Consider the following 25,949-nt stretch of genomic DNA (forward strand, 5'->3'; position numbering starts at 1 on the left):
ATCACAGGAGTGGAAGGTGTAGCTTGGGAGACATGTTGTCCCGCCCCGCGTAGAAGGCGGAGATGTGGCAGCGCCAATGAGCGCGCAGCATGGTGGTGGGCGTGGCGGAGCGGTGGCCCCGCCGTGTTTTGCTGGGTGGGAACGCGGAGCTCCAGTTTAGGGCTGCGCTCTCCTGCCGGGTTCGAGGCGTTGGGTTTTGGGGGCCGGCAGACGTCCTGACCCTGGAAGTCACGACCTGAGCCACCGTAGGCAGTGGGTACTGCGAGCTAATAAGGTACGGGTGCTCACAGGGTGAGCGGGTGCGGGTGTGAGGTTTTCCCCGGGAAGGGTGGCCGAACCCGGGGTTACCCAGGATGAGGCACCGTCGGGGTGGGAGCTGTTGCCTGTCGGCTGCAGGATCTTCCCCTCTGCTCAACCCCGCCATCCCAATCCTGATGCCACTCCCAGAACTCCCTGGCAGCCTCCGAGAACCGGAACCTCCTATTCTTGCAGTCATTTCATGTCTTAGCCAAAGTTTTTGCTTCTGCTGTGTGTCGTCTTGGTCGACATCCTCATCACCATTATCTATTTTGGGCGGTATTGGGGCTTGGACTCTGGAGCTCCAGTGCTCTTCGTTATTTTTTATCCTTAACAACAACAAAAAATAAACACCTCCATCCAAAGGTAAACGTTATAAATTATCTAAAGTGTAAAGGTATTGAGGGGGAAACTATTTGCTTAAGATTACACACAAATCCAATTCATTTCCAAGGAATGCTGCTGGTTCATATCTGTAATTCTAGCTACTCAAGTGGTTGAGATCTGAGTGTTATGCCAAGTTGCGAAACCACCACCAAGAAGACCACCGAGACTCAGACATTCCGAAATGCAATAGCAAGGCAAGACTTTATTCAAGCAGGCCGCAGCCGGGGCCTTGTCCTACCCACAGACACAGCGACACAGCGGAGGTTAGGAGCCAGCCTCGAGCTGCGATTACACAGGGCTTATAAAGGCAAAAAACAAAGTTACAACAATCAGGTGTTCAAGCAAGCAAGATTAGGACACAGGTACAAATCTGATTGGCTCAGGGCTCAAGGCATTCTGGGGGCAGTTAGAGTTAAGCATTCCCGGTGGTTAGAGTTCTCGACTGGCTGGGCCCTAATAAGCTTGTCCTGGGTTTGCTCACAGTTTAAACAGACAACAAAATGGGGGTTGCCTGAAAATGGGGTTTACGTTAACTCCTTCACTGAGGTCCCGATTTGAAACCCTCCGGGGCAGGAATGTTTATGAGACTTTCATCTCCAATCAAAACTAAAATGTGGGGGCTGGGGATATATATGGCTTAGTGGTAGAGTGTTTGCCTTGCATACATGAAGCCCTGGGTTCAATTCCTCAGCACCACATAAATAGAAAAAAGCCAGAAGTGGCATTGTGGCTCAAGTGGTAGAGTGCTAGCCTTGAGCAAAAAGAAGCCAGGGACAGTGCTCAGGCCTTGAGTTCAAGACCCAGGACTGGCAAAAAACCAAACAATGAACCAGGAGAAAACTGGAAGTAGAGGCATGGCTCAAGTGGTGGAGTCTAGCCTTGAGCAGAAGAGCTCAGGGACAGCGCTTAGGCCCAGAGTTCAAGCCTCACAACTGACCAAAAAAAAAACAAAACTAAAATTAAAATGCTAGAACTGGAGCTGTGGCTCTAGTGGTAGAGTGCTAGCCTGGAACAAAAAGTTCAGAAACAGTGCCCAGGCCCAGATTTCAAGCCCCAAGACTGGCTGGTGCACGCGCACACACACACGAACAAAAAGTTCAGAAACAGTGCCCAGGCCTAGATTTCAAGCCCCAAGACTGGCTGGCGTGCACACATACACACACACACTTAGTTCATTTCTGAAAAGTTTATTCAGTGCAAAATATGTGCCTACGAGAGTGAAAAATGACTGGAGAAACAGGGTGAAGGTGCTAACCTCAGTGTGCCCTCCATGTGGGAAAAATAGTGTTTTTATTCTTTTCATATTTTTTTCTTCCATAAACTCTTCAAAGTTTGTTCATTTTAATGAAGGGGTTTTGTGAACAGTGTTAACAGCTTGGATTGCCTCTTAAGAAAGAAAAGGCAGGACAATACAAGTGTAAGAAAGAACATTATTATTGCTTTTAAAACATCATTCTGCAAAATGAAGCATTTGCAGTCCAGATAAACTATCCAGAGTCCAGAAAGGAAAGAGTCAGACATGGGGCCGTATGTGCGCATGCTTGTGTAGGGGGGGAATTTTTGTCAAGCTCTAAACAAGCATGAACAGTTGAGGTAGACCCTGGAAGTACTGAATCCAGTAGATTTGCAGGGCCAGGGATAGGAGGAAAGCCTGCTTTCCTATTTTAATCTCATAATTTACATGCTGCCTTGCTTCTTCTTTTTTTTTTTTTTGCAGTCCTGGGGCTTGAACTCAGGGCCTGAGCACTGACCCTAGCTTCTTTTTGCTCAAGGCTAGCACTTGCCACTTGAGCCACAACACCACTTCTGGCCTTTTTCTATATACGTGGTACTGAGGAATGGAACACAGGGCTTCATGTATACAAGGCAAGCACTCTTGTCACTAGGCCATATTCCCAGCCTGCCTTGCTTCTTTAACACCAACCATTTAGTTCCCCAAGAATTAAGCAGGAAGCCTTGTGCTGGTGGCTCACACTTGTAATCCTAGCCACTCAGGAAGCTGAGATCTGAAGATTGCACTTTGAAGCCATCCTGAGTAGACAAATCCTAGAGACTTTTATCTCCAATTAACTACCCAAAAGTGAGGGATGGCTCAAGTGGTAGAGCAACAGCCTTGGTGGGGGGAGCTAAGCAAGAACTCAAGGCCCTGAGTTGAAGACCGAGCACTGGTGCACATGCACAGTCATTCATGCACGTGCATACACACACACACACACACACACACACAAATGGGGTCTTGTCACTTGAATATTTTATTATTAAGTAGTTGTTGAGATTATAATTACGTAAGTCAGATTATCAGTATAATTCATCTTGGTCAGTGTCATCCCTTGCATCAGTCCCCTTATTTCTCCCCTTCCTTCCCTACTCTTGAACTCAGGGCCTGAGCACTGGCCCTGGCTTCTTTTTGCTTAAGGCTAGCACTCTACCACTTGGCTCGAGTGGTAGAGAGCCACCTTGAGTGGAAAAAGCTCAAGGACAGTGTCCAGGCCTTGAGTTCAAGCTATGTGGGTACACACACACACACACACACACACACACACTTACTTTAAACGGAAATGGTAATTTTCATCTGAACAGGTGGTAGCAGAAATTGAAAACAATATTATAAATCTGAAGTATCTGTCACTGTACGGTCCATAAATAGTTACTGTTTTTTTTTAATTACTTCAGCCCTCCCCTTCCTATCCCAGAGAATCGGAATTCCGGCCCCACCTCTTCCTATCTCGGTCTCCAAGTTAGTTTCGTTTCTGAGGCCCGTTCTAAGGTTCTCGAAAATGCACTGTGGCGACCCAGGGCTAATCATTAGCTAGGCCCCGCCTCTAGAAAGCAAAGGGGAGGGGCTAAGTGAGATTTATGGCCAATCACAGGAGTGGAAGGTGTAGCTTGGGAGACATGTTGTCCCGCCCCGCGTAGAAGGCGGAGATGTGGCAGCGCCAATGAGCGCGCAGCATGGTGGTGGGCGTGGCGGAGCGGTGGCCCCGCCGTGTTTTGCTGGGTGGGAACGCGGAGCTCCAGTTTAGGGCTGCGCTCTCCTGCCGGGTTCGAGGCGTTGGGTTTTGGGGGCCGGCAGACGTCCTGACCCTGGAAGTCACGACCTGAGCCACCGTAGGCAGTGGGTACTGCGAGCTAATAAGGTACGGGTGCTCACAGGGTGAGCGGGTGCGGGTGTGAGGTTTTCCCCGGGAAGGGTGGCCGAACCCGGGGTTACCCAGGATGAGGCACCGTCGGGGTGGGAGCTGTTGCCTGTCGGCTGCAGGATCTTCCCCTCTGCTCAACCCCGCCATCCCAATCCTGATGCCACTCCCAGAACTCCCTGGCAGCCTCCGAGAACCGGAACCTCCTATTCTTGCAGTCATTTCATGTCTTAGCCAAAGTTTTTGCTTCTGCTGTGTGTCGTCTTGGTCGACATCCTCATCACCATTATCTATTTTGGGCGGTATTGGGGCTTGGACTCTGGAGCTCCAGTGCTCTTCGTTATTTTTTATCCTTAACAACAACAAAAAATAAACACCTCCATCCAAAGGTAAACGTTATAAATTATCTAAAGTGTAAAGGTATTGAGGGGGAAACTATTTGCTTAAGATTACACACAAATCCAATTCATTTCCAAGGAATGCTGCTGGTTCATATCTGTAATTCTAGCTACTCAAGTGGTTGAGATCTGAGTGTTATGCCAAGTTGCGAAACCACCACCAAGAAGACCACCGAGACTCAGACATTCCGAAATGCAATAGCAAGGCAAGACTTTATTCAAGCAGGCCGCAGCCGGGGCCTTGTCCTACCCACAGACACAGCGACACAGCGGAGGTTAGGAGCCAGCCTCGAGCTGCGATTACACAGGGCTTATAAAGGCAAAAAACAAAGTTACAACAATCAGGTGTTCAAGCAAGCAAGATTAGGACACAGGTACAAATCTGATTGGCTCAGGGCTCAAGGCATTCTGGGGGCAGTTAGAGTTAAGCATTCCCGGTGGTTAGAGTTCTCGACTGGCTGGGCCCTAATAAGCTTGTCCTGGGTTTGCTCACAGTTTAAACAGACAACAAAATGGGGGTTGCCTGAAAATGGGGTTTACGTTAACTCCTTCACTGAGGTCCCGATTTGAAACCCTCCGGGGCAGGAATGTTTATGAGACTTTCATCTCCAATCAAAACTAAAATGTGGGGGCTGGGGATATATATGGCTTAGTGGTAGAGTGTTTGCCTTGCATACATGAAGCCCTGGGTTCAATTCCTCAGCACCACATAAATAGAAAAAAGCCAGAAGTGGCATTGTGGCTCAAGTGGTAGAGTGCTAGCCTTGAGCAAAAAGAAGCCAGGGACAGTGCTCAGGCCTTGAGTTCAAGACCCAGGACTGGCAAAAAACCAAACAATGAACCAGGAGAAAACTGGAAGTAGAGGCATGGCTCAAGTGGTGGAGTCTAGCCTTGAGCAGAAGAGCTCAGGGACAGCGCTTAGGCCCAGAGTTCAAGCCTCACAACTGACCAAAAAAAAAACAAAACTAAAATTAAAATGCTAGAACTGGAGCTGTGGCTCTAGTGGTAGAGTGCTAGCCTGGAACAAAAAGTTCAGAAACAGTGCCCAGGCCCAGATTTCAAGCCCCAAGACTGGCTGGTGCACGCGCACACACACACGAACAAAAAGTTCAGAAACAGTGCCCAGGCCTAGATTTCAAGCCCCAAGACTGGCTGGCGTGCACACATACACACACACACTTAGTTCATTTCTGAAAAGTTTATTCAGTGCAAAATATGTGCCTACGAGAGTGAAAAATGACTGGAGAAACAGGGTGAAGGTGCTAACCTCAGTGTGCCCTCCATGTGGGAAAAATAGTGTTTTTATTCTTTTCATATTTTTTTCTTCCATAAACTCTTCAAAGTTTGTTCATTTTAATGAAGGGGTTTTGTGAACAGTGTTAACAGCTTGGATTGCCTCTTAAGAAAGAAAAGGCAGGACAATACAAGTGTAAGAAAGAACATTATTATTGCTTTTAAAACATCATTCTGCAAAATGAAGCATTTGCAGTCCAGATAAACTATCCAGAGTCCAGAAAGGAAAGAGTCAGACATGGGGCCGTATGTGCGCATGCTTGTGTAGGGGGGGAATTTTTGTCAAGCTCTAAACAAGCATGAACAGTTGAGGTAGACCCTGGAAGTACTGAATCCAGTAGATTTGCAGGGCCAGGGATAGGAGGAAAGCCTGCTTTCCTATTTTAATCTCATAATTTACATGCTGCCTTGCTTCTTCTTTTTTTTTTTTTTGCAGTCCTGGGGCTTGAACTCAGGGCCTGAGCACTGACCCTAGCTTCTTTTTGCTCAAGGCTAGCACTTGCCACTTGAGCCACAACACCACTTCTGGCCTTTTTCTATATACGTGGTACTGAGGAATGGAACACAGGGCTTCATGTATACAAGGCAAGCACTCTTGTCACTAGGCCATATTCCCAGCCTGCCTTGCTTCTTTAACACCAACCATTTAGTTCCCCAAGAATTAAGCAGGAAGCCTTGTGCTGGTGGCTCACACTTGTAATCCTAGCCACTCAGGAAGCTGAGATCTGAAGATTGCACTTTGAAGCCATCCTGAGTAGACAAATCCTAGAGACTTTTATCTCCAATTAACTACCCAAAAGTGAGGGATGGCTCAAGTGGTAGAGCAACAGCCTTGGTGGGGGGAGCTAAGCAAGAACTCAAGGCCCTGAGTTGAAGACCGAGCACTGGTGCACATGCACAGTCATTCATGCACGTGCATACACACACACACACACACACACACACACAAATGGGGTCTTGTCACTTGAATATTTTATTATTAAGTAGTTGTTGAGATTATAATTACGTAAGTCAGATTATCAGTATAATTCATCTTGGTCAGTGTCATCCCTTGCATCAGTCCCCTTATTTCTCCCCTTCCTTCCCTACTCTTGAACTCAGGGCCTGAGCACTGGCCCTGGCTTCTTTTTGCTTAAGGCTAGCACTCTACCACTTGAGCCACAGCGCCACTTCTTGCTTTTTCTATATATGTGGTGCTGAGGAATCGAACCAAGGACTTCAGGTATACGTACGAGGCGAGCACTTTATCACTAGGCCATATTCCCGGTCTGCAGTTCAATTTTTACATAATGTACATTGAACATAATGATTGCATTTGCTTACTTTTCCTCCTTGCATTCATGTGTACCCGTTTTGCACTTCCACCCAAAACATGTTTCTGATTCTTGGGTTCATTTAGTCTTATTACTTTTTAAAATATGATTTTATTATTATTATTAAGGTGGTGTACAGAGGGTTGCTATTTCATAAATCAGGTAATGAGAACATTTCTTTCAGACAAAATCACCCCTTACTTAGCTTTCTCCCAGTTGGTCTTGTCACTTTTAAATTTAATTTAGACTAGGAATGTGGCTTAGTGGTAGAGTGCTTGCCTAGAGTGCATGAAGCCCTGAGTTCAACTCCCCAGTACCATATAAACCGAGAAAGCCAGAAATAGTGCTATGGCTCAAGTGGTAAAGTGGTAGCCTTGAGCACAGAGAGTCTCAGGAACAGAGTCCAGGCCCTGAGTTCAATCCCCACAACTGGCAAAAATAAACAAATCTTCACCTTTATTAGAAGAATAAAAACTGGTGCTGGGAATATGGCCTAGTGGCAAAATGCTCATCTCGTATACATGAAGCTCTGGGTTCAATTCCTCAGCACCACATATATAGAAAAAGCTGAAAGTTGCACTGTGGCTCAAGTGGCAGAGTGCTAGCCTTGAGCAAAAGAAGCCTGGGGACAGTGCCCTGAGTTCAAGCTCCAGAACTGGCAAAAAAATTAATTTATGTGCAGGTATAAAAATAGAATAATGAAAAAAAGATAGAATAATGAAACCTGTTGAAACTGTGCAAGAAGGGGAAGTAGTGCCGTAAAGGGTAAGTCTGGTCAGGATACATTGCTAATAAAAATCATGTTCTGTTTCTTTTCTTTTCTTTTTTTTTTTTGCCAATACTGGGACTTGAACTCTGAGCCTGGGTGCTGTCTCTGAGCTTCTTTGACTCAAAGTGAGCATTCTTCCACTTGAGCCACAGCACCACTTCCAGCTTTTATGACTAGCTTTATTGGGAATAAGAGCCTCATAGAGTTTCCTGTCTGGGCTGGCTTTGAACTGCGATCCTCAGATCTCAGCCTCCTAAGTTTCTAGGATTACAGGTGTGAGCCACTGGCACCAAGCTTGTTTTTTTTCTTAAAAGAAGTACAAGTATTTAGTTTTAAAAGATTAAACATGGGGCCTGGAATGTAACTCAGTGGCTTAATGCTTGCCTAGCATAGGTTAAGTTCTGGGTTTAGTCCCCATCACCACAATAAATGAATGAATGAATGAATGATAAGCAAAGTGAAAGACTAGTATAAGGGTTAAAATGAAGCTGGACACTGATGGCTCATGCCTGTAATCAGCTACTGAGAAGGCCTCACACCCTTCTGAGGATCTAGGTAGGAAGTCAACCGAGGTATACAAGTCCTCAAAACTTTCTCTCCAAGGTCACTGGTGGCTCACGCCTGTAATCTTAGCTAGGAGGCTGAAATCTGAGGATCACGGTTTGAACCAGCCTAGGAAGAAAAGTATGAGATTTGTATCTCCAGTTAACCACCAAAACGCCAGAAGTGGAGCTGTGGCTCTGGTAGTAGAGCACTAGCCTTGAGTGAAAGAGCTCAGGGACAGCGTGCAGGCCCTGAGTTCAAGCCCCACAACTCACACACACACAAAAACAGGAGATAGCAGTGGGCAGGGAAAAGAAGAGAAAAAAATGCAGAGCACAGGCTACTTGGTGACAGGCAGGAAACTGTTTCACGGTCAGATTAACATGTTGTTAAAATGCCGCAATTTGAGTGATTGGCTCTTTGCTTGGTATTTAGACATTGTAAAGAACAGATAGCCTCCTTGCAGGATGAACAGTTCGTAGGCTGTACCTGTCTCCTCTCTCTCTCTCTCTTTCTCTCTCTTTGCCAGTCCTGGAGCTTGAACTTCAGGTGTGGGGGCTGTCGTTGGTCCTTTCTGTGCTCAAGGCCAGCATTCTACCACTTGAACCACAGTACCACTTCTGGCTTTTTCTGATTAGTTTATTGGAGATAAGAGTCTCATGGACTTTCCAGGGCTGACTTCAAACCCTGATTCTCAGATCTCAGCCTAATGAGTAACTAGGATTACAGGCATGAGCACTGGTGCCTGCCTGCCTTATCTCTTAAGAAGGTTGCAAACCCTAACAAACTTCCAGAGCCAGCAAGGATCATAAATATTCAAGACCAATACTTATCTTTATTCCTGAATAAATAAATAGAAACACAAATAAATTTAAATAATTGATGGAGATTGATAAAAATGGTATAAATATTATCTGTTAAGTAGTATGATATTTGTTTGATTTTGGTATACTGGGATTGCAGATGCTTTCCTACTTGACCCATCTGCTACTAGAGGATTCTTACACTATACATTCTACTTCTGTGTGTGCTTGAAAATGACTATTGATACAGAAAGGCTCCAATATTGGAGCTATGAAATAGTACATCCTGGAAGACTATATACCAAATTAAAACTGGTTACGGGGCTGGGGATATAGCCTAGTGGCAAGAGTGCCTGCCTCGGATACACGAGGCCCTAGGTTCGATTCCCCAGCACCACATATACAGAAAATGGCCAGAAGCGGCGCTGTGGCTCTAGTGGCAGAGTGCTAGCCTTGAGCGGGAAGAAGCCAGGGACAGTGCTCAGGCCCTGAGTCCAAGGCCCAGGACTGGCCAAAAAAAAAAAAAAAAAAAAACTGGTTACCTTTAGGTAAAGAGAATGGACCAAGATTGGGAGTAGAGTCAGTGTAAACTTTAATTTTTTTTGCTTGTATATTTTAAACATTTTGAATTAGTAATGATAAACAACCACAGGACAATGGACAGTTTAAGCCAGCAAAATGTCCCATTGAGAATCCTCATCTCTTCAGAGCCCCAATGGCACAGTGGGAGCTGCTACAGAGTCTTGACAGCCCATATCTGGACCAGTTGCACCAGCTCTATTCACAAAGCCTTCTGCCCATGGATGTTCGACAGTACTTGGCTGCCTGGATTGAAGACCAGAACTGGTGAGGGTTTTAAGAATTGAGGGAGGAAGAAAGTGCTTCCTTTCTTCTGGATCTCCAACATCCTAGAGATGGGCTAAATAGTAAAGTAGCTGCCTGCAGAGATGTGACCCTTGTCATTACTGGTTTCCAGGAAGGAAGCTGCCCTGGGCAATGATCATTCCATGGCCAACATGTTATTCTTCCACTTCTTGGACCAACTGAACTCTGAATGTGGCCGCTACAGCCAGGACCCAAAGTGCTTGTTGCTACAGCACAACTTGCGAAAATTCTACAAGGATGCTCAGGTACTTAGTGGGGTTGGGGATTAAGGCTGGGACTGGCCGTGGAGTGTAGAGTAGGGCTTAGGATAAGATATAGTACCTAAGGTGCAAAGGGAGTGGAACAGACCTAGGGAAAGGGGGCAGAGTCTAGACATGGGGGCTCATTGACACAGAGGACTGAATCTGGACAACATTATGAGAGGGCTAGTGACCCAGAAGGAGGAAGAAATACTGGGGACATTAGAGAAAAAGTTGAGGGTGAGCAGCTGGGAATGTGGCTTAGTGGTAGAGTGCTTGCCTGGCATTCATGAAGCCCTGGGCTTGATTGGTCAGTACCACATACACAAAAAAAAGCCAGAAGTGGTGCTTTGGCTCGAGTGGTGGAGTGCTGGCCTTGAGCAAAAGCAGCTTGGAGACAGTGCCCAGGCCCTAGTTCAAGCCCCAGGAATAGCAAAAAAAAAAAAAAAAAAGTTGACGGTGGCAAGTCACAGGAAATTGTTGAATTAGCTGGGCACCAGTGGCTCGTGCCTGTGATCGTAGCTACTCAGGAGGCTGAGATCTGAGAATCACAGTTGAAAGCCAGCCCAGTCGGGAAAGTCTGTGAGACTTATCTTCAATTAAGCACAAAAATGCCAGAAGTGGAGCTGTGGCTCAAATGGTATAGAGAGCTGTCCTTGAGCAGAAAAGCTTAGAGACAGCACCCAAGCCCCAGCATTCAAACCAGCACACACAAAAAATGTTGAAACAGAACATGTAACTTCTCTAATACTTATAAACAAGTGTCTTTTTATAAACCTCCAAGAGGATTAGGAACTACTTCTCAGACCAGTCTTGAAGGATGAATAAGAGTGTGATAGGCAGGAAATGAGGGCAGAGATAAAGGACAAAGGAGGACATTCTAGGAAATGAGAATAGTCTGGGCCAGTGATTTTCAACTGGGGGCCATTTTGCACTCATCCAGAGAACATTTGGCAATGTCTGGAGAGTTTTGTGTGGTATTTTGCCGGTCCTGGGGCTTGAACTCAGGACCTGGGTATTGTCCCTGAGCTTCTTTTGCTCAAGGCTAGCACTCTACCACTTGAGCCACAGTGCCACTTCTGATGTTTTCTGTGTATGTGGTACTGAGGAATCAAACCCAGGGCTTCATGCATACTAGACAACCACTCTACCACTAATCCAGATTCCCAGCCCTGGAGACATTTTTTTCCATTTTCTTTTATTTTTTTTCTTATTTATTGTCAAAGTGATGTACAGAGAGATTACAGTTTCATATGTTAGGCCATGGGTACATTTCTTGTACTGTTTGTTACCTCCTCCCTCATTCCCCCCTCCCCCTCCCCTTTTCCTTCTCCCCCCACCTGGAGATATTTTTTATTGTTACAAACTGGGGGTATAGATCAGTGGTACAGCATTTTCCTAACATGCACAGACCTTTGGTCCAATCATCAACCCCACAAAAATGAAAAAAAGAAATTGTTGCTGAATTAGATAAGCTCTCTCTGTTTTCCTACCTAGGCCCTTCCCCAAGGTGCTACTCAATTGGCTGAGATGATCTTTAATCTCCTTCTAGAGGAAAAAAGAATTCTGAATCAGGCTCAGAGGGCCCAGGTGGTAAGAACAATTTCATGGTGGGTTTGGGAGCTCCTGGGACCTTGTTTAGAAGTCGTAGAATTTGCCTCAGAACAGGATCCACTGTTCTGGAAGGTCACAGTTTAAACTGTTCTCAGAGTCTCTTATTTCAGGACCAAGGCACACCACATCTTGAAACACCCTTGGAGAACAAACAGGTTGAGGTCGAATCCCGAATCTTGGATCTAAGAGCTATGATGGAGGTTAGTGGATGTGGCAAGAGTCGGGCTTAGCCTTCTTCCTCCCTCAGAAGTTGTCTCACTAAAGTCCCTTCCCCCTGTACAGAACCTGGTGAAATCCATCACACAACTGAAGGACCTGCAGGATGTCTTCAGCTTCCGATTCGTGATTCTCAGCCAAAGTAGGAAAGCACACGGGGGTGTTGGCCAGGAGGCCATGTTGGAGGAGAGCAGAAGGGGAAAGCTCTAGTGAGCAATAGTCACCTTTGACCACATATCACTGTCTGTAATCCTCTAAGGCAAAACTACAAGTGCCAGGGTGTGTTGTGGAAGCTGGGATGGAGGGACAACTTGTGAGTGTTAGAGGAAATGCATAGAAAATGTCCTTAGCAGGTTCAGTAGACTATTTAGAATTTTCTAGAGGGCTCCAGGTTCTTGTTCATGTCATGGCTTTCCCTTCTCCCTCCAAAATTTCCCCTTGCTGACACTGACTGAGACCCATGCCAAGAAAGAGAAGTAGTTTTGGAGCCAGTGGCTCCTGCCTATAATCCTAGCCACTCAAAAGGCTTAGATCTGAGGATCACAATGTTCAAAGGTAGGAAAAGTCCATGAGAACCTTATCTCCAGTAAATCACCAAAAAGTCAGAAGTGGAGCTATGGCTCAAGTGATAGAGCATCAGCTTTAAAGGACAGTGCTCAGAGTTCAAGCCCCAGTACCAACACAAAAGAGAGAGGGACAGGGAGAAGGAAAAGAAGGAAAGAAGCACCTGGTTTGACTCCTATTCATGCCATTTAGAGAAAACATCTTCGGACCCCCATCAGAGCATACAGCAGCAGCTTGTACAGAATACTGCCAATGAACTGGACAAAAGGAGAAAGGTGGGGGCAAAGGACAGAGGCTGTGGGCAAGGGGAGTGGCTGGGAAAATAGAGGGATCTGGGGGCCCTGGCCCCGTCAGCTAGGCTTCTTTGTCTCTTCATCACCAGTCAGATGGTGAAGTCTGGTCAGAGGTCCTTAACACTCACATCCTTTCTCCTAGGAGGTACTGGATACTTGTAAAGCCCTGGTGGGCCGATTAACTACCCTAGTCGACCTACTGCTGCCAAAGCTGGATGAATGGAAAGCCCAACAACAAAAAGCCTGCCTTGGAGCGCCACTAGACCATGGGTTGGAACAGCTAGAGAAATGGTAAGATGAAATGCATTTTCTTTCCATCCACTTCTTGTGTGTGAGTATTTTTTGCTCTTATTGTTGGTTGTGGGGCTCGAACTCTGGGCCTGGGCACTGTTCCTGTGCTCTTCAACTCAAGCTAAGTGCTCTACCACTTGAGCCACAGCGCCACTTCCCGCTTTGTTAATTGGAGATAAGAGTCTCACGGCCTTTCCTGCCTGGGCTGGCTTTGAACCATGATCCTCAGATCTCGGCCTCCTAAATAGCTAGGATTACAGGTGTGAGCCATTGGCACCGGGCTCTCCCAAAACCTTGATGGCGACTCCATCCCCGAAGCTCATCATTTCCTCTCTCTTTGGATTCTGTCACCAGGTTCACAGCTGGAGCAAAGCTATTGTTTCATCTGCGGCAGCTCCTGAAGCAGCTGAAGGAATTGAGCCACATGGTTGGCTATAAGGGCGACCCTTTTAAAGATGGGGTACATCTACAGAAGGCCCAAGTCACAGAGTTACTACAGCGTCTGCTCCATAGGTCTGGTGGCCAGGAAGGGAGCTCTGGGGAGAGCAGAAGGAAAGAAATAACGTGACATTTTTACACATACTGATACCTTCTCCAAACCTCTGTCTCCAGAGCATTTGTGGTGGAGGCTCAACCCTACATGCCTCACACTCTCCATCGTCCCCTCATCCTCAAGACAGGGAGCAAGTTCACCGTCCGAACACGGTTGGCATCGCAGAGGGTCTGCCTTCTCTTTCCAGCCCTCTCACTATGCATTGTTATTTTCTACCTTTACAATTCTCATTCCTATCCTCTTTTGTCTCTCCTTCCTTTATATTCATCTTCCTCCTCTAACCTTTTCCCTTAGCTTTCCTTGGCCTCTCCAGGAGGTTAGATGGGCCATTTTCCCCAATCCATCTTCCTTTCTCTACAGACTGCTAGTGAGACTCCAGGAAGGCAATGAGTCACTGATGGCAGAAGTCTCCATTGACAAGTAAGTTAGCACAGGTATGGGGTGTGACCAAAGGGTGGACAGGACATGGGCTAGGAGGCGTGGAGTTAGTATGAAGTAACTCTTCCTCCCTGTCCATTCCCCACTTGTGGAGCACCTACTATGTGGCATGCAACAGCAACCACAAGTTGGGCATTAAAATGTATAACTAAGGGCTGGGGATATGGCCTAGTGGCAAGAGTTCCTGCTTCATATACATGAGGCCCTGGGTTCGCTTCCCCAGCACCACATATACAGAAAATGGCCAGAAGTGGTGTTGTGGCTCAAGTGGCAGAGTGCTAGCCTTGAGAAAAAAAAAAAAAAAGCCAGGGACAGTGCTCAGGCCCTGAGTCCAAGCCCCAGGACTGGCCAAAAAAATAAAATAAAATAAAATAAAATGTGTAACTAAGAATCCAGGCTTGCCGGGTGCCGGTGGCTCACCCCTGTAATCCTAGCTACTCAGGAGGCTGAGATCTGAGGATCGTGGTTCAAAGCCAGCCAGGACAGGCTGTGAGACTCTTTATCTCCAATCAACCACCAGAAAACCAGAAATAGCACTGTGGCTCAAGTGGTAGAGTGCTATCCTTGAGCAGAAGAGCTCAGTGCAGTGCCCAAGCCCAGAATTCAAGCCCCATGACTGGGAAAACAAAAACAGGCTCAAGCCAGGCACCAGTGGTTCACGCCTATAATCCTAGCTACTTAGGAGGCTGAGATCTGAAGATTGTGGTTCAAAGTCAGCCCAGGCAGAAAACTCCCTGTGAGACTCTTATCTCCATTTAATCATTTAAAAACCAGAAATGGAGCTGCGGCTTAAAGTGGTAGAGTGCTAGCCTTGAGCAAAAGAGCTTAGGGACAGTGCCCAGGCCCTGAGTTCAAGCCCCATGACAGACCAGGAAAAAAAAAAAAAAGAATATAGGCTCAGAGAGATTGTCTTTTCTGTGAGGTCACATAGCTACTAAGATCCAGGTTTGCACCCAGGTCTGTTTCAGTACAAAGATCAAGTTCCTAACTTCTTTAGTTTTGTATTTCTCAATTATTATTATTTTTTATTTCTTTTCAGGAATCCTCCTCAGTCACAAGGGTAGGTACCTGACCAGGACATTTGTAGACGTCTGTGCTCTACCACATTTGGCAGATATGGGGAGAAGACAGAGGGGAATTTGGGGGCGGCATGAATAAAGGGAGAAGGAGTATGAAATGAAATAGAATTTCTGTTTTCCTGCTGAGTTTAAAAAATAACTGCTCTAGGGCTGGGGATATGGCCTAGTGGCAAGAGTGCTTGTCTCGTATACATGAGGCCCTGGGTTCAATTCCCCAGCACCATATATACAGAAAATGGCCAGAAGTGGCGCTGTGGCTCAAGTGGCAGAGTGCTAGCTAGCCTTGAGCAAAAGAAGCCAGGGACAGTGCTCAGGCCCTGAGTCCAAGGCCCAGGACTGGCCAAAAATAAAAAAATAAAAAAAAAATAACTGCTCTAAAAAACATCCTGCTCTTGGTTGGGTGCTGGTAGATCACACCTGTAATCCTAGGTACTTAGGAAACTGAGAGCTTAGAATCCTTGTTTAAAGCAGAGCCCAGGCAGACAAATGCAAGGGACTCATCTCCAATTAACCAGCATAAAGCTGGAAATAAAGGTGTGGCCCAAGTGGTAGAGCACCAGCCTTGATCAAAGGAGCTTGATCAAAGAAACTGGGCAGCCCCTGAGTTCAAGCCCTGGTACTGCCAACTGAAATAAAACACATTTTAAAAATAAACCTAACCCTGCTCTTTATCTCCATTCATTTTCTTTCTCTTGGAATAGCTTTCGGAAGTTCAACATTCTGACCTCAAACCAGAAAACTTTGACCCCAGAGAAAGGACAGAAACAGGGCTTAATTTGGGACTTTGGCTTCTTGGTAAGGAGGGTAAAATGGCCTTCTATTCCAAAGGATCTGTGAGGCTAGAGGAGCTTTCCATATCAATACAAAATAAGGGGTTGTAGGGACCTTGGTGTCTCCACTCTGAAATGCTCTCTCCTTCCTCCCCCTCCACAGACGCTGGTGGAGCAACGTCCAACTGGTCAAGGAAAGGGCAACAATAAGGTAAGGCTGAGAACGTGCCAAAGCAATAAGGCTGGGAATTTGCCAGAGGGTTCTACCATTACTGTCTGTGGTTGTCACAGGGACCCATGACTGTGACAGAAGAATTGCACATCATCAGCTTCACAGTCAAATATACCTACCAGGGCCTGAAGATGGAGCTGCAAGTGAGTGAAAGCAAGCAGGAGGACATGGAGATTTGGAGGGAGGCGTGGGGAAGAGATAAACTGAAGACTTGGGGGGGGGGGTAGACTATCCCCCTCTGTCCCCAGGACATATCTGCAGTTAGGAACATCCCATTTGTCCTCCCTGACCCTTATCTTCTCCCCAGACGGATACTCTCCCTGTGGTGATTATTTCTAACATGAACCAGCTGTCCATTGCCTGGGCCTCTATTCTGTGGTACAATCTCCTATGCCCAAATCAGGTAGGAGATGTGGCCAGTGGGTAAGGGTAGAGCGAAGGGGGTGGAAGGTTGGTGTGAGAGGCTGTTTTGGAACCATCTGGCCTTCCTTCCACTCCCACAGAACCAGCAGTTCTTCTCCAGTCCCCCACAGGCTCCCTGGAGCCTGCTGGGCCCTGCTCTTAGTTGGCAGTTCTCTTCCTATATTGGCCAAGGTCTCAATGATGACCAGCTGAGCATGCTAAAGGACAAACTCTATGGTACAAATCTCCTTTGCTCTCCCTTTCCCCAGCTTTAGCCTGCCCCTGCCTTGTATCCCAGTTATCTATCCCAGGAACCCTGCCTCAACTTGCTTCCCTCTTTCAGTCATGTGACCCCTCCATGGCTGTCTTTTTTACAGGACCGAACTCTAAGGTGAAGGATCCACTGTTGTCCTGGACTGAATTCAGCAAGGTAATTCCTTGGATCCTGTGTAGCTAGATCTTGCCCAGCCATTGCCCCTTCTCTAGCATTCCTCCTCACAGCAGAAACAGCTCCACATCACTTCCCGCCTTTCCACTCCTCCTCCAGCGAGAGAGCCCTCCTGGCAAGATACCATTCTGGACTTGGCTTGACAAAATTCTGGAGCTGGTACATGACCATCTGAAGGATCTCTGGAATGATGGGTAAGACCTCAGTCAGCCTTCCCACCTTTGTTCTTTTCTGAACTAAGTGCTCCCCCAGTGGTAACAAATAGCGACAGAGCAAAAACTCTGGGCCACAATGGTAATAATGGTGGTTGTGGATTGTATTTATCAAGGGCATCCTGTGCTCCAGAGCCTGGGGAATGCTTTTTTTTTTTTGGCCAGTCCTGGGCCTTGGACTCAGGGCCTGAGCACTGTCCCTGGCTTCTTCCTGCTCAAGGCTAGCACTCTGCCACTTGAGCCACAGCGCCGCTTCTGGCCGTTTTCTGTATATGTGGTGCTGGGGAATCGAACCTAGGGCCTCATGTATCCGAGGCAGGCACTCTTGCCACTAGGCTATATCCCCAGCCCGGGGAATGCTTTCTTGAATTGTCTCATTTAATTCTTACAACCGTTCTGAGGGCTGAGTGTTACTTGATTTCACATGAGGAAATTCAGTCTTTTTTTTTGCCAGTCCTGAGGCTTGAACTCAGGGCCTGGACACCATCCCTGAGCTTCTTTTCCTCAAGGCTAGCACTGTACCACTTGAGTTACAGCACTACTTCCAGTTTTTTCTGTTTATGTGGTGCTGAGAAATCAAACCCAGGGCTTTGTGCATGCTAGGCAAGCACTCTACCACTAAGCCACATTCCCAGCCCAAAACTTAGTCTTAAGTTCAGGAACTTGCCCAAAGGACAGAGCTAGTATTTAAACCCAGGCCTATGTGAACTCTAGAGCCATATTCTCTGTCACATTTCCTGTCCATCACTTGGCCTTCATAAGGTATGCTGTGTATGTGTGTCTGTGTGCATATGCATGTACCATTAGTGAGCCTTAAACTCAGGGCCTTGTGTTTTCCCTTGGCTTTTTTTGTTGTTTTGGTTTTGTTGTGTGTGTGTGTGAGTCCTGGGGCTCGAATTCAGGGCCTGGGTGCTGTCCCTTATTTTTTGCTCAAGGCTGGTCCTCTACCACTTGAGCCACATCGGAATATTTTTGATGATTAACTAGAGATAGAGGTTTAATGGACTTTCCTACCCTCCACTGGCTTCAAGCTGAGATCCTCAGATCTCAGCCTCCTGCATAGCTTGGATTACAGGTGTGAGCTATCTGCACCCAACCTCTTCCCTTGGCTTTTTTGCTTAAGGCTAGCACTATACCATTTGAGCCATTTGAGCCACATTTCCACTTCCAGCCTTTTTGCTAGTTAATTGGAGGTAAAAGTCTCATGGACTTTTCTGCTCAGGCTCAATTCTCAGATCTCAGCTTCCTGAAGAGCTAGGATGACAGGTGTGACCACTAGCACCCGGCTATCAGGTGCTTTTTATTTGTGAGATTTCACCAAATCCTCACACCTCAAGTACACAAGTGGGAGAAGTGAAGTGAACTTGGCTATTGACGGGAAAGTTTCTAAGTGAGATCTGGGGCCAAAACCTGGCACTCATTTCCATGCAAGGGGGACAAGAAGCAGGGGAGGTGTATCTCAGGCTGCTTTTTCTATACCAGACGCATCATGGGCTTTGTGAGTCGGAGCCAGGAACGCCGGCTGCTGAAGAAGGCCATCTCGGGGACTTTTCTACTGCGTTTCAGTGAATCTTCAGAAGGGGGAATTACCTGCTCCTGGGTGGAACACCAGGATGGTCAGCTGTTCTTCCCTGACTTTCCCCATAACCTTGTTTTTTCCCCTGATTCTCTTTCTATCCCTGTGCCTGTCCTTGGTTTTCTAGACTATGTACTGAGTCCTGCAGTAGCTTTCGGGTTGGGCAACCTGGGTGGAGAGCAGTGGGGCCAGTCTCTGGTCTCTGGCCTACCTGTTCCTGCACCTCCTCTCCAGGCAAGATGCCCATCCGATCGGTGCAGCCCTTCACCAAGGAGGTGCTGCAGTCGCTCCCGCTGACTGAAATCATCCACCACTACCAGCTGCTCACCGAGGAGAACATCCCTGAGAACCCACTGCGTTTCCTCTATCCCCAGATCCCCCGTGATGAGGCTTTTGGGCGCTACTACCGGGAGAAAAGTGGGTTCATTGCCTTGCAGCTACCTTTAGACATCCATATTCAGCTTCTCTCTCTCTCTTAAATAATTTTACTATTACTATTAATGTGTCACACAGAGGGGCTACCATTTCATAAGTCAGGTAATGAGTACATTTATTTTTTTGGACAATGTCACCTCTGGTGACATTGACCTCTGGCCAGCCCTGGGGCTTGGACTCAGGGCCTGAGCACTGTCCCTGGCTTCTTTTTGCTCAAGGCTAGCACTCTGCCACTTGAGCCACAGCGCCACTTCTGGCCATTTTCTGTATATGTGGTGCTGGGGAATTGAACCCAGGGGCCTCATGTATACGAGGCAAGCACTCTTGCCACTAAGCCATATCCCCAGCCCCAATGTCACCTCTTTCTTTACTTTCCCCTAGTTTTCCCCTCCCATCCCTGCCCACAAGTTACATAGTTCATTTTCTGCATAGTGTATACTGAGTAGCATGATTGCATTTGCTCACCCTTCCTTCCTCCCTTCCTGCATTCCTCCTTTATTTGCCCCCCAGAAGAAAAACAACAATCCAAACCAAAGCCAAACACCACCAACAACAAAAACAAAGGCATGTTGCCAAGGGCTGGTGGCTCCTGCTTGTAATCCTAGCTACTTTAGAGGCTGAGATCTGAGGGTTATGGTTCAAAGCCAGTCTGGGCAGGAAAGTCTGTGAGACATTTATCTCCAATTAACCACCAGAAAACCAGAAGTGGAGCTGTGGCTCAAAGTGGCAAAAGTTCAGGGACAGTGCCTAGGCCCTGAGTTGAAGCCCCACAACTGACAAAAATGCAAAAAAAATTTTTTTAATGTTGCCATTTCTTGGAATTCATTTCAATAAATAGTATTTTAAATGTTCAAAGAAGTTACACCTTTGTGTTCCTCCCCTAAGGATATCCTCCTTTAGTGTGACTGCTTGTGTGGGAATGCCTAGAGTCCTCTATAGGTTATCATGTCCAGTTATATTTTAGATCTTGCTTCCACATATGAGAGAAAACATAGTTCATTTGTCACTCTAAGTTTGGCTTACCTCACTTTAGCATGATCTATTCTAGGCCGATCCATTTCCCTGAAAATGACATCATCTTATTCTTTCTAATGGATGAGTAAAACTTGGTGTATATCTATAACACATTTAATTAATCCACTCATTCTCTCTTTTGCTAGTACCATGGCTTGAACACAGAAGACTGGTATTCTTTCTCAACTTTTTCTTTTACAATGGGTGTTCTACCATTTGACCACACACCCCAGTCTAGGTTTTTTGCTGGTTGAGTGGAGAGTCTTGAAGATTTTTCTGCTCAGGCTGGCTTTGATCCTCCTGGTCTTAGCCTCTTGAATAGCTAGAATTATAGGCATAAGCCATTGTACCTGGTGATAGTCCCATCCTTTAAACACAGGAACACAGAGCAGCAGAGCTAAGGGCACACAGCTAAGTTCAAGGGCACCCTACTTAGGGAGTAGTGCTATCTGCACTTAGAGACACTTGAGCCCTGTGTCTAACCTTCTGACTTTCCACTTCCTGTGTGTGTCCCTACAGTTAATTTCGAAGAACAGAGGAAATACCTGAAACATAGGCTCATTGTAGTCTCCAACAGGTAAGATACAAACCCTTTGGTCATCCTCCCGAATCCTTTTGGCCTGATAAAAATGGCTACCTGCCCAACCCTAGTCCCTCCATCCTTCTTCCCTCCTTCCTTACCCACACTCTGGATTTTTCCCATTCAATCTTATTTTCCCACTTCTCTTACTTGCTGGCTGCCATCTTTAGATAGGGGTTCCCTATTAATAATGGTCATAATCACTGGTGTTAATAGGCACCTACCAGATGCCAAGCATAGTACTAAATTGCTTTCCTTCCCAACCTCTCCCTGCTTCCTCTTTGCTGTCTTACCCTCTACGAACCTTCTTTTACTCTCTTCTTCCCTGTAATGAGTTGTTATAGCTTCCATATGAGAATGAGGACATGTGGTATCAGAAATTCCATCTGTGTTGCCAAAAATGACAGGATTTCATTTTATGAAAATACTGACTGGACTGGAAATGTTGTAGAGTGCCTGCCTAGCAAGCTTGAAACTCTGGGATTCCTCAGTACTATGAAAAAGCTGAAAGTGGCACTGTGGCTCAAGTGGTAGTAAAAAGTAAAAAGAAGCTCAGAAACAGTGCCCAGGCCCTGAGTTCAAGCCCCAGGACTGGCATAAGAAAAAGAAAAAGAAAATACTGACTGTACTGTTGGTTCATGCCTGTAATCCTAGCCACTCAGGAGGCTACTGAGATCTGAAGATCACAATTCAAAGCCAGCCCTAAAAGGCAAATCCAATTAACCACCAGAAAACTCGAACTAGAACTGTGACTCACATGGTAGAGTGTCAACATGAGTGAAAAAGCCAAACTACTGACACACACACATACATACAAATACTAGCTGAATAATGTTCCTTTTTAAAAATATATTCATCATCTCAGAGATTCCATTTCTTGACTAATATTGCTACAATAAGCATGAGAATGTAGGTACCTTTTTCGTGTGTGTGTGTGTGTGTGTGTGTGTGTGTGTGTGTGTGTGTTTATGGGGCTTAAATTCAGGGCCTGAATCCCTGAGCTTGAGCAAGGCTAGTGTGCTACTTACCATTTGTGCCACAGTACCACTTCCAGGGTTTTTCTGGTGGTTAATTGGAGATAGTTCCATGGACTTTCCTGCACAGGTTGGCTTTGGACCCCAAGCCTCAGATTGCAGCCTCCTGAGTAGCTAGGATTACAGGCGTGAGCCACTGGCGCCCAGTTTGTAGGTATCTTTTTTTATATGCTGATTTTATTTCCTTTGGAAATATACCCAGAAACTTAAAAAAATAGATCATATGGTAGTTTTTTGTTATTGTTGTTGTTTTTTAGGAACTTTCATACTATTCCAGAGTGGGGGGCTATTAGTAATGACTAACTTACATTGCCTTCAACAGTGTCTAACAATTTCCTTTTCTCCACATCCTCTGCATCATTTATTAGTTTGATTGTTCCAACTGGGTTGAGATAATGTCTCATTCTGGTTTTGATATGTGATTTTCTAATAATGTTGAACTTTTTCACATACTTTTCCTTTTGTATACTTTCTTTTAAGAAGTATCTATTCAGGGGGCTGGGAACATGGCCTAGTGGTAGAGTGCTCACCACATATACATGAAGCCCTGGGTTCGATTCCTCAGCGCTGTGGCTCAAGTGGTAGAGTGCTAGCCTTGAGCAAAAAGAAGCCAGGAACAGTGCTCAGGCCCTGAGTTCAAGTCCCAGGACTGGCAAAAAAAAAGAAGTATCTATTCAGATCTTTGGTACAAATGAACATGGTAGCACACTTCTCTATTTCCAGCTGTTAGGAGGCTGAGACTGTTCTAAGCCAGCTGAGATACACACACACACATATCTTTGGTCCTTTTCTTTTTATGTTTTTTTTGGGGGGGGTTGTTTGTTTGTTTGTTTTGCCAGTCCTGGGGCTTGAACTCAGGGCCTGAGCACTGTCCCTGGATTTTTTTTTTCAAGGCTAGCACTCTGCCAACTTGAGCCACAGCGCCACTTCTGGCTTTTTCTATATATGTGGTGCTGAGGAATCAAACCCAGCATGCTAGGCAAGTACTCTCCCACTAAGCCACATTCCCAGCCCCCCACAATTCTTTTAATCATTTCATGGATGCAGAGTTTGCAAATATTTTCTCCCATTCTACAGAATGTCCATTTGCCCCTTCCCCCCACCCCGCCCCCCCGTCCCAGGGCTTGAACTCAGGACTTGGATGCTATTCTTGAGCCTCTTTGTATTCAAGGCTAGTAATACTCTACCACTTGGGCTACAACACTTGTGTTTTTTTCTGGGTGGTTTATTGGAAATAAGAGTCTAATGGACTTTCTTGCTGGGACTGGCTTCAAACTGAGAGCCTCTTGAGTACCTAGGATTCCAGACATGAACCACTGGTGCCCAGCTCCATTAACTGTTGATTGATTCCTTTGTTTTGTAGAAATTTCTTGAGTTTATATAATCCCACTTGACTATTTTTGCTTACAGGTGTGAGCCATGAGCACCCAGCTTCAAAATCTTACATTTCTACATTTCAGTCTTCAATATGCTTTCAGTAGTTAGAGTTACAGGCACAAGGCACCAATGCCTAGCTTTTTCTTGTGTCTTTTAAGCCACCAAAAATACTGTTTTGTTTAATATATCTTTGTAGCACTTTTGGGAGCAGAACTAGGGTTTGAACTCAAGGCCTTGTGCTAAGTGGGTGCTCTACCACTTGAACCACACCATTGCCTTTTTTTCTCTAGGCTATTTTTTTATGTAGGCTCTCATGTTTTTTGCCCAAGTTGGCCAAGACTCTGATCCTCACACTTAGATTTCCTGTGTAGCTGGGATGACAGGTGAGTGTCACCATGCCTGGCTTTTTTTGTTGTTGTTAAGATGGCATTTCCCTAACTTTTTGCCTGGGCTGAACTGGAATTGAAATCCTTCTGATGTCCACCTCCCAAGTAGCTGGGAATATAGGTGTGAGCCTCTCAGCCTGGAGAGGATGTTTTGAGCTCTGATAGTGCAATGCCTCCGGGGAAGCTTTTTTCTTTTTTGCTCAAGATTGGTTATACTATGAGGAGAATTGCATGACATCAGGAAATCCCTTTGGATGATCTCCAAAGCCCTGCTTTTCACCATCCTCCTGCCTCTCAGAATTATGTACTATGTTCCTGTTTATAGATTTTTTTTTCTCTGTGTGCCAGTACTGGGCCTTGAACTCAGAGCCTGGTGGTCAACAGGTACTGGTACTGGGGCTTGAATTCATTTGCAGCTTTTTTTTTCCTGATTAATTGGAGATAAGAGTTTCATTTTTTTTTGGTCTGGGCTGGCTTTGAACTATGATCTTCAGATCTCAGCCTCCTGAGTAGCTAGGATTATAGGTATCATCCACCAGTGCCTGGCTTCGCCTATTGTCTTTTTAGCCTAGAGAGAGAACCTCTCTTTCATACTTTATTTCATCTTAACTCCTGAGCCCTACTTTGTTTTGTGATTGGTAGACAGACGGATGAGCTGCCACAACCCCAGGAACTTGAACTGGACCCAGAACTGGAGGCACTAGATTTGAAGTCAGAGCTGATACCAGAGCAAGATCTAGACCTGGAGTTGGAGCCACTGCTACGGGCAGGGCTCGATCTGAGCTCAGCGCTGGAGCCCAAGCTAGAGCCTGGGCTGGAGCCCACACTATGCATGATCCCACCAAACATGCTGGAGCAAGACTTGAAACTTGCATTACAGCCAGAACCAGATTTGCCCTGTGATCTGCAACACTTGGACACTGAAGGAATGGAAGGTAAGTGATGAGAGAGACAGGGCTAGGGAAGACAGGACCCAGTCCTTCTCCTACTTCTTCCCTTTACCCATTACAGAAAGGCTGAGCTCCAAGCTTTTGTTTTTAAGAGTCAGGTTCCTGGGGGCTGAGAATATGCCTAGTGGCAAGAGTGCTTGCCTCATATACATGAAGCCCTAGGTTCGATTCCCCAGCACCACATATATAGAAAAGGCCAGAAGTGGTGCTGTGGCTCAAGTTGGCAGAGTGGTAGCCTTGAGCACAAAGAGGCCAGGGACAGTGCTCAGACCCTGAGTTCAAGGCCAAAGACTGCCAAAAAATAAAAAACAAGTCAGGTTCCTTCAGATTAGGAAAGGGTCCTGACTCTAGGAAAAATACTTGTTTCTTTAACCACCCTGCCCCATGCCACTCCTCCAGCCCCCACATCTCCTCTCAGGTCCTGTCCCGGCCTTTACGGCCTTGCTCCCTCACTCTTCCTGCTGGGTTGGAGACTCTCAGTTTAACTGTGTGCCTGATTTTTCGTTCTCTATTATCTAGTGTTTAGAGACTGTATAAAGATGGATGAAATCATGCCACATGGTGACCCACTGCTGATTGGCCAGAACATTGTGGATGAAGCTTACATCTCCTGCGCCAGCCATTTTGACACGGATGGACCTCTGATTACTTCTGACTTCTAGGAACTATATTTCTTCTTTTCTTTCTGTACCTTTGGTCCCTCCCACATCCTGATATTGCTCTCTAAGGATGGGAAATCAGGCATTCTAAGCTGGACTAACTGTGAAGTCAGGAGTGAGAGGCAAAAGAACAGCATGGATATGGAAGGGGCAGCAAAGACTCAAGATAACTGCATGTCATGGTTCTAAAGAGGATCTTGGAGGCTGCCTGCTGTGCTGGGAGGTACAGGGTCCTATGGTCAGGTCAGGACAATTCAAAGCTACTTGGAATGCGTCGGACTGGGCCCTGTTTCAAGTACAGAAGAATTTTAGCATTTTAAAGTAGCTGGTCTTTGGTGGGGAGCATGGACACTGGCTAGAATTCCTCTCTCCCTCTCTCTTTCTCACTGTCCTCTAGGTATTATATTCAGGACCTTGCACATACTAGGCAAGTACTCTCCCACTAAGCTACACACACCACACACCTCTAGCTCTTCACTTCTCTTTCGGTTCCTTCAGGTCCAGAATAACCTTCTCCTTTCTTCTTCCCTTTATTCTTCATTCCAGTCATACACACACTGTTTTGTTTTGTTTTGCTCAAGACTGGTTCTTTACAGCTTAAGCCACACCCCGCTTGCAATGTTTTTGTTGGTTAGTCGGAATTGGAGATGAGAATCTCACAGACTTTTCTGCCTGGGCTGTCTTGGAACCACGATCCTCAGATCTCAGCTTCCTGAGTAGCTAGGATTTCAGGCATGAGCCACCAGTATCCAGCTTCAATCC

The 25,949-nt window shown here is 46.2% G+C and overlaps 1 protein-coding gene across 4 annotated transcripts; it reads left to right on the forward strand.

The window, feature by feature from the left end:
- The first annotated feature begins 126 nt into the window (after positions 1 to 126).
- Stat2 (signal transducer and activator of transcription 2) lies at positions 127 to 25,735 on the forward strand. Of its 4 annotated transcripts, none has more exons than XM_048361726.1 (24): positions 127 to 274; positions 9,649 to 9,786; positions 9,917 to 10,070; positions 11,562 to 11,657; positions 11,774 to 11,878; positions 11,961 to 12,036; positions 12,651 to 12,733; positions 12,894 to 13,042; positions 13,397 to 13,555; positions 13,655 to 13,747; positions 13,956 to 14,015; positions 15,073 to 15,093; positions 15,814 to 15,907; positions 16,046 to 16,093; positions 16,174 to 16,257; positions 16,422 to 16,517; positions 16,618 to 16,753; positions 16,894 to 16,946; positions 17,064 to 17,158; positions 18,659 to 18,792; positions 18,987 to 19,169; positions 20,721 to 20,778; positions 24,221 to 24,513; positions 25,048 to 25,735. In XM_048361726.1, exons 2-24 carry the CDS (start codon positions 9,656 to 9,658, stop codon positions 25,188 to 25,190), a joined length of 2,544 nt encoding a protein of 847 aa, XP_048217683.1. In that variant the 5' UTR covers positions 127 to 274; positions 9,649 to 9,655; the 3' UTR covers positions 25,191 to 25,735. The 4 variants fall into 4 exon arrangements, with proteins under 4 accessions (XP_048217683.1, XP_048217682.1, XP_048217684.1 ...); XM_048361725.1 differs by lacking the exon at positions 127 to 274 and adding an exon at positions 3,674 to 3,821; XM_048361727.1 differs by lacking the exon at positions 127 to 274 and adding an exon at positions 3,674 to 3,821 and having other exon boundaries at positions 11,789 to 11,878.
- The last annotated feature ends 214 nt before the right edge of the window (positions 25,736 to 25,949 follow it).

This window comes from Perognathus longimembris, chromosome 1, assembly GCF_023159225.1.
Source record: "Perognathus longimembris pacificus isolate PPM17 chromosome 1, ASM2315922v1, whole genome shotgun sequence".
NCBI lineage: Eukaryota > Metazoa > Chordata > Mammalia > Rodentia > Heteromyidae > Perognathus > Perognathus longimembris.

Bases quoted from the DNA above. Each gene is read 5' to 3' on its own strand.
- Stat2 (XM_048361726.1), top strand. From the start codon at position 9,656: ATGGCACAGTGGGAGCTGCTACAGAGTCTTGACAGCCCATATCTGGAC. The intron at 13,556-13,654 runs GTCTGGTGGCCA...CTCTGTCTCCAG, and splicing joins CTACAGCGTCTGCTCCATAG to AGCATTTGTGGTGGAGGCTC. The intron at 20,779-24,220 runs GTAAGATACAAA...TGTGATTGGTAG, and splicing joins CTCATTGTAGTCTCCAACAG to ACAGACGGATGAGCTGCCAC.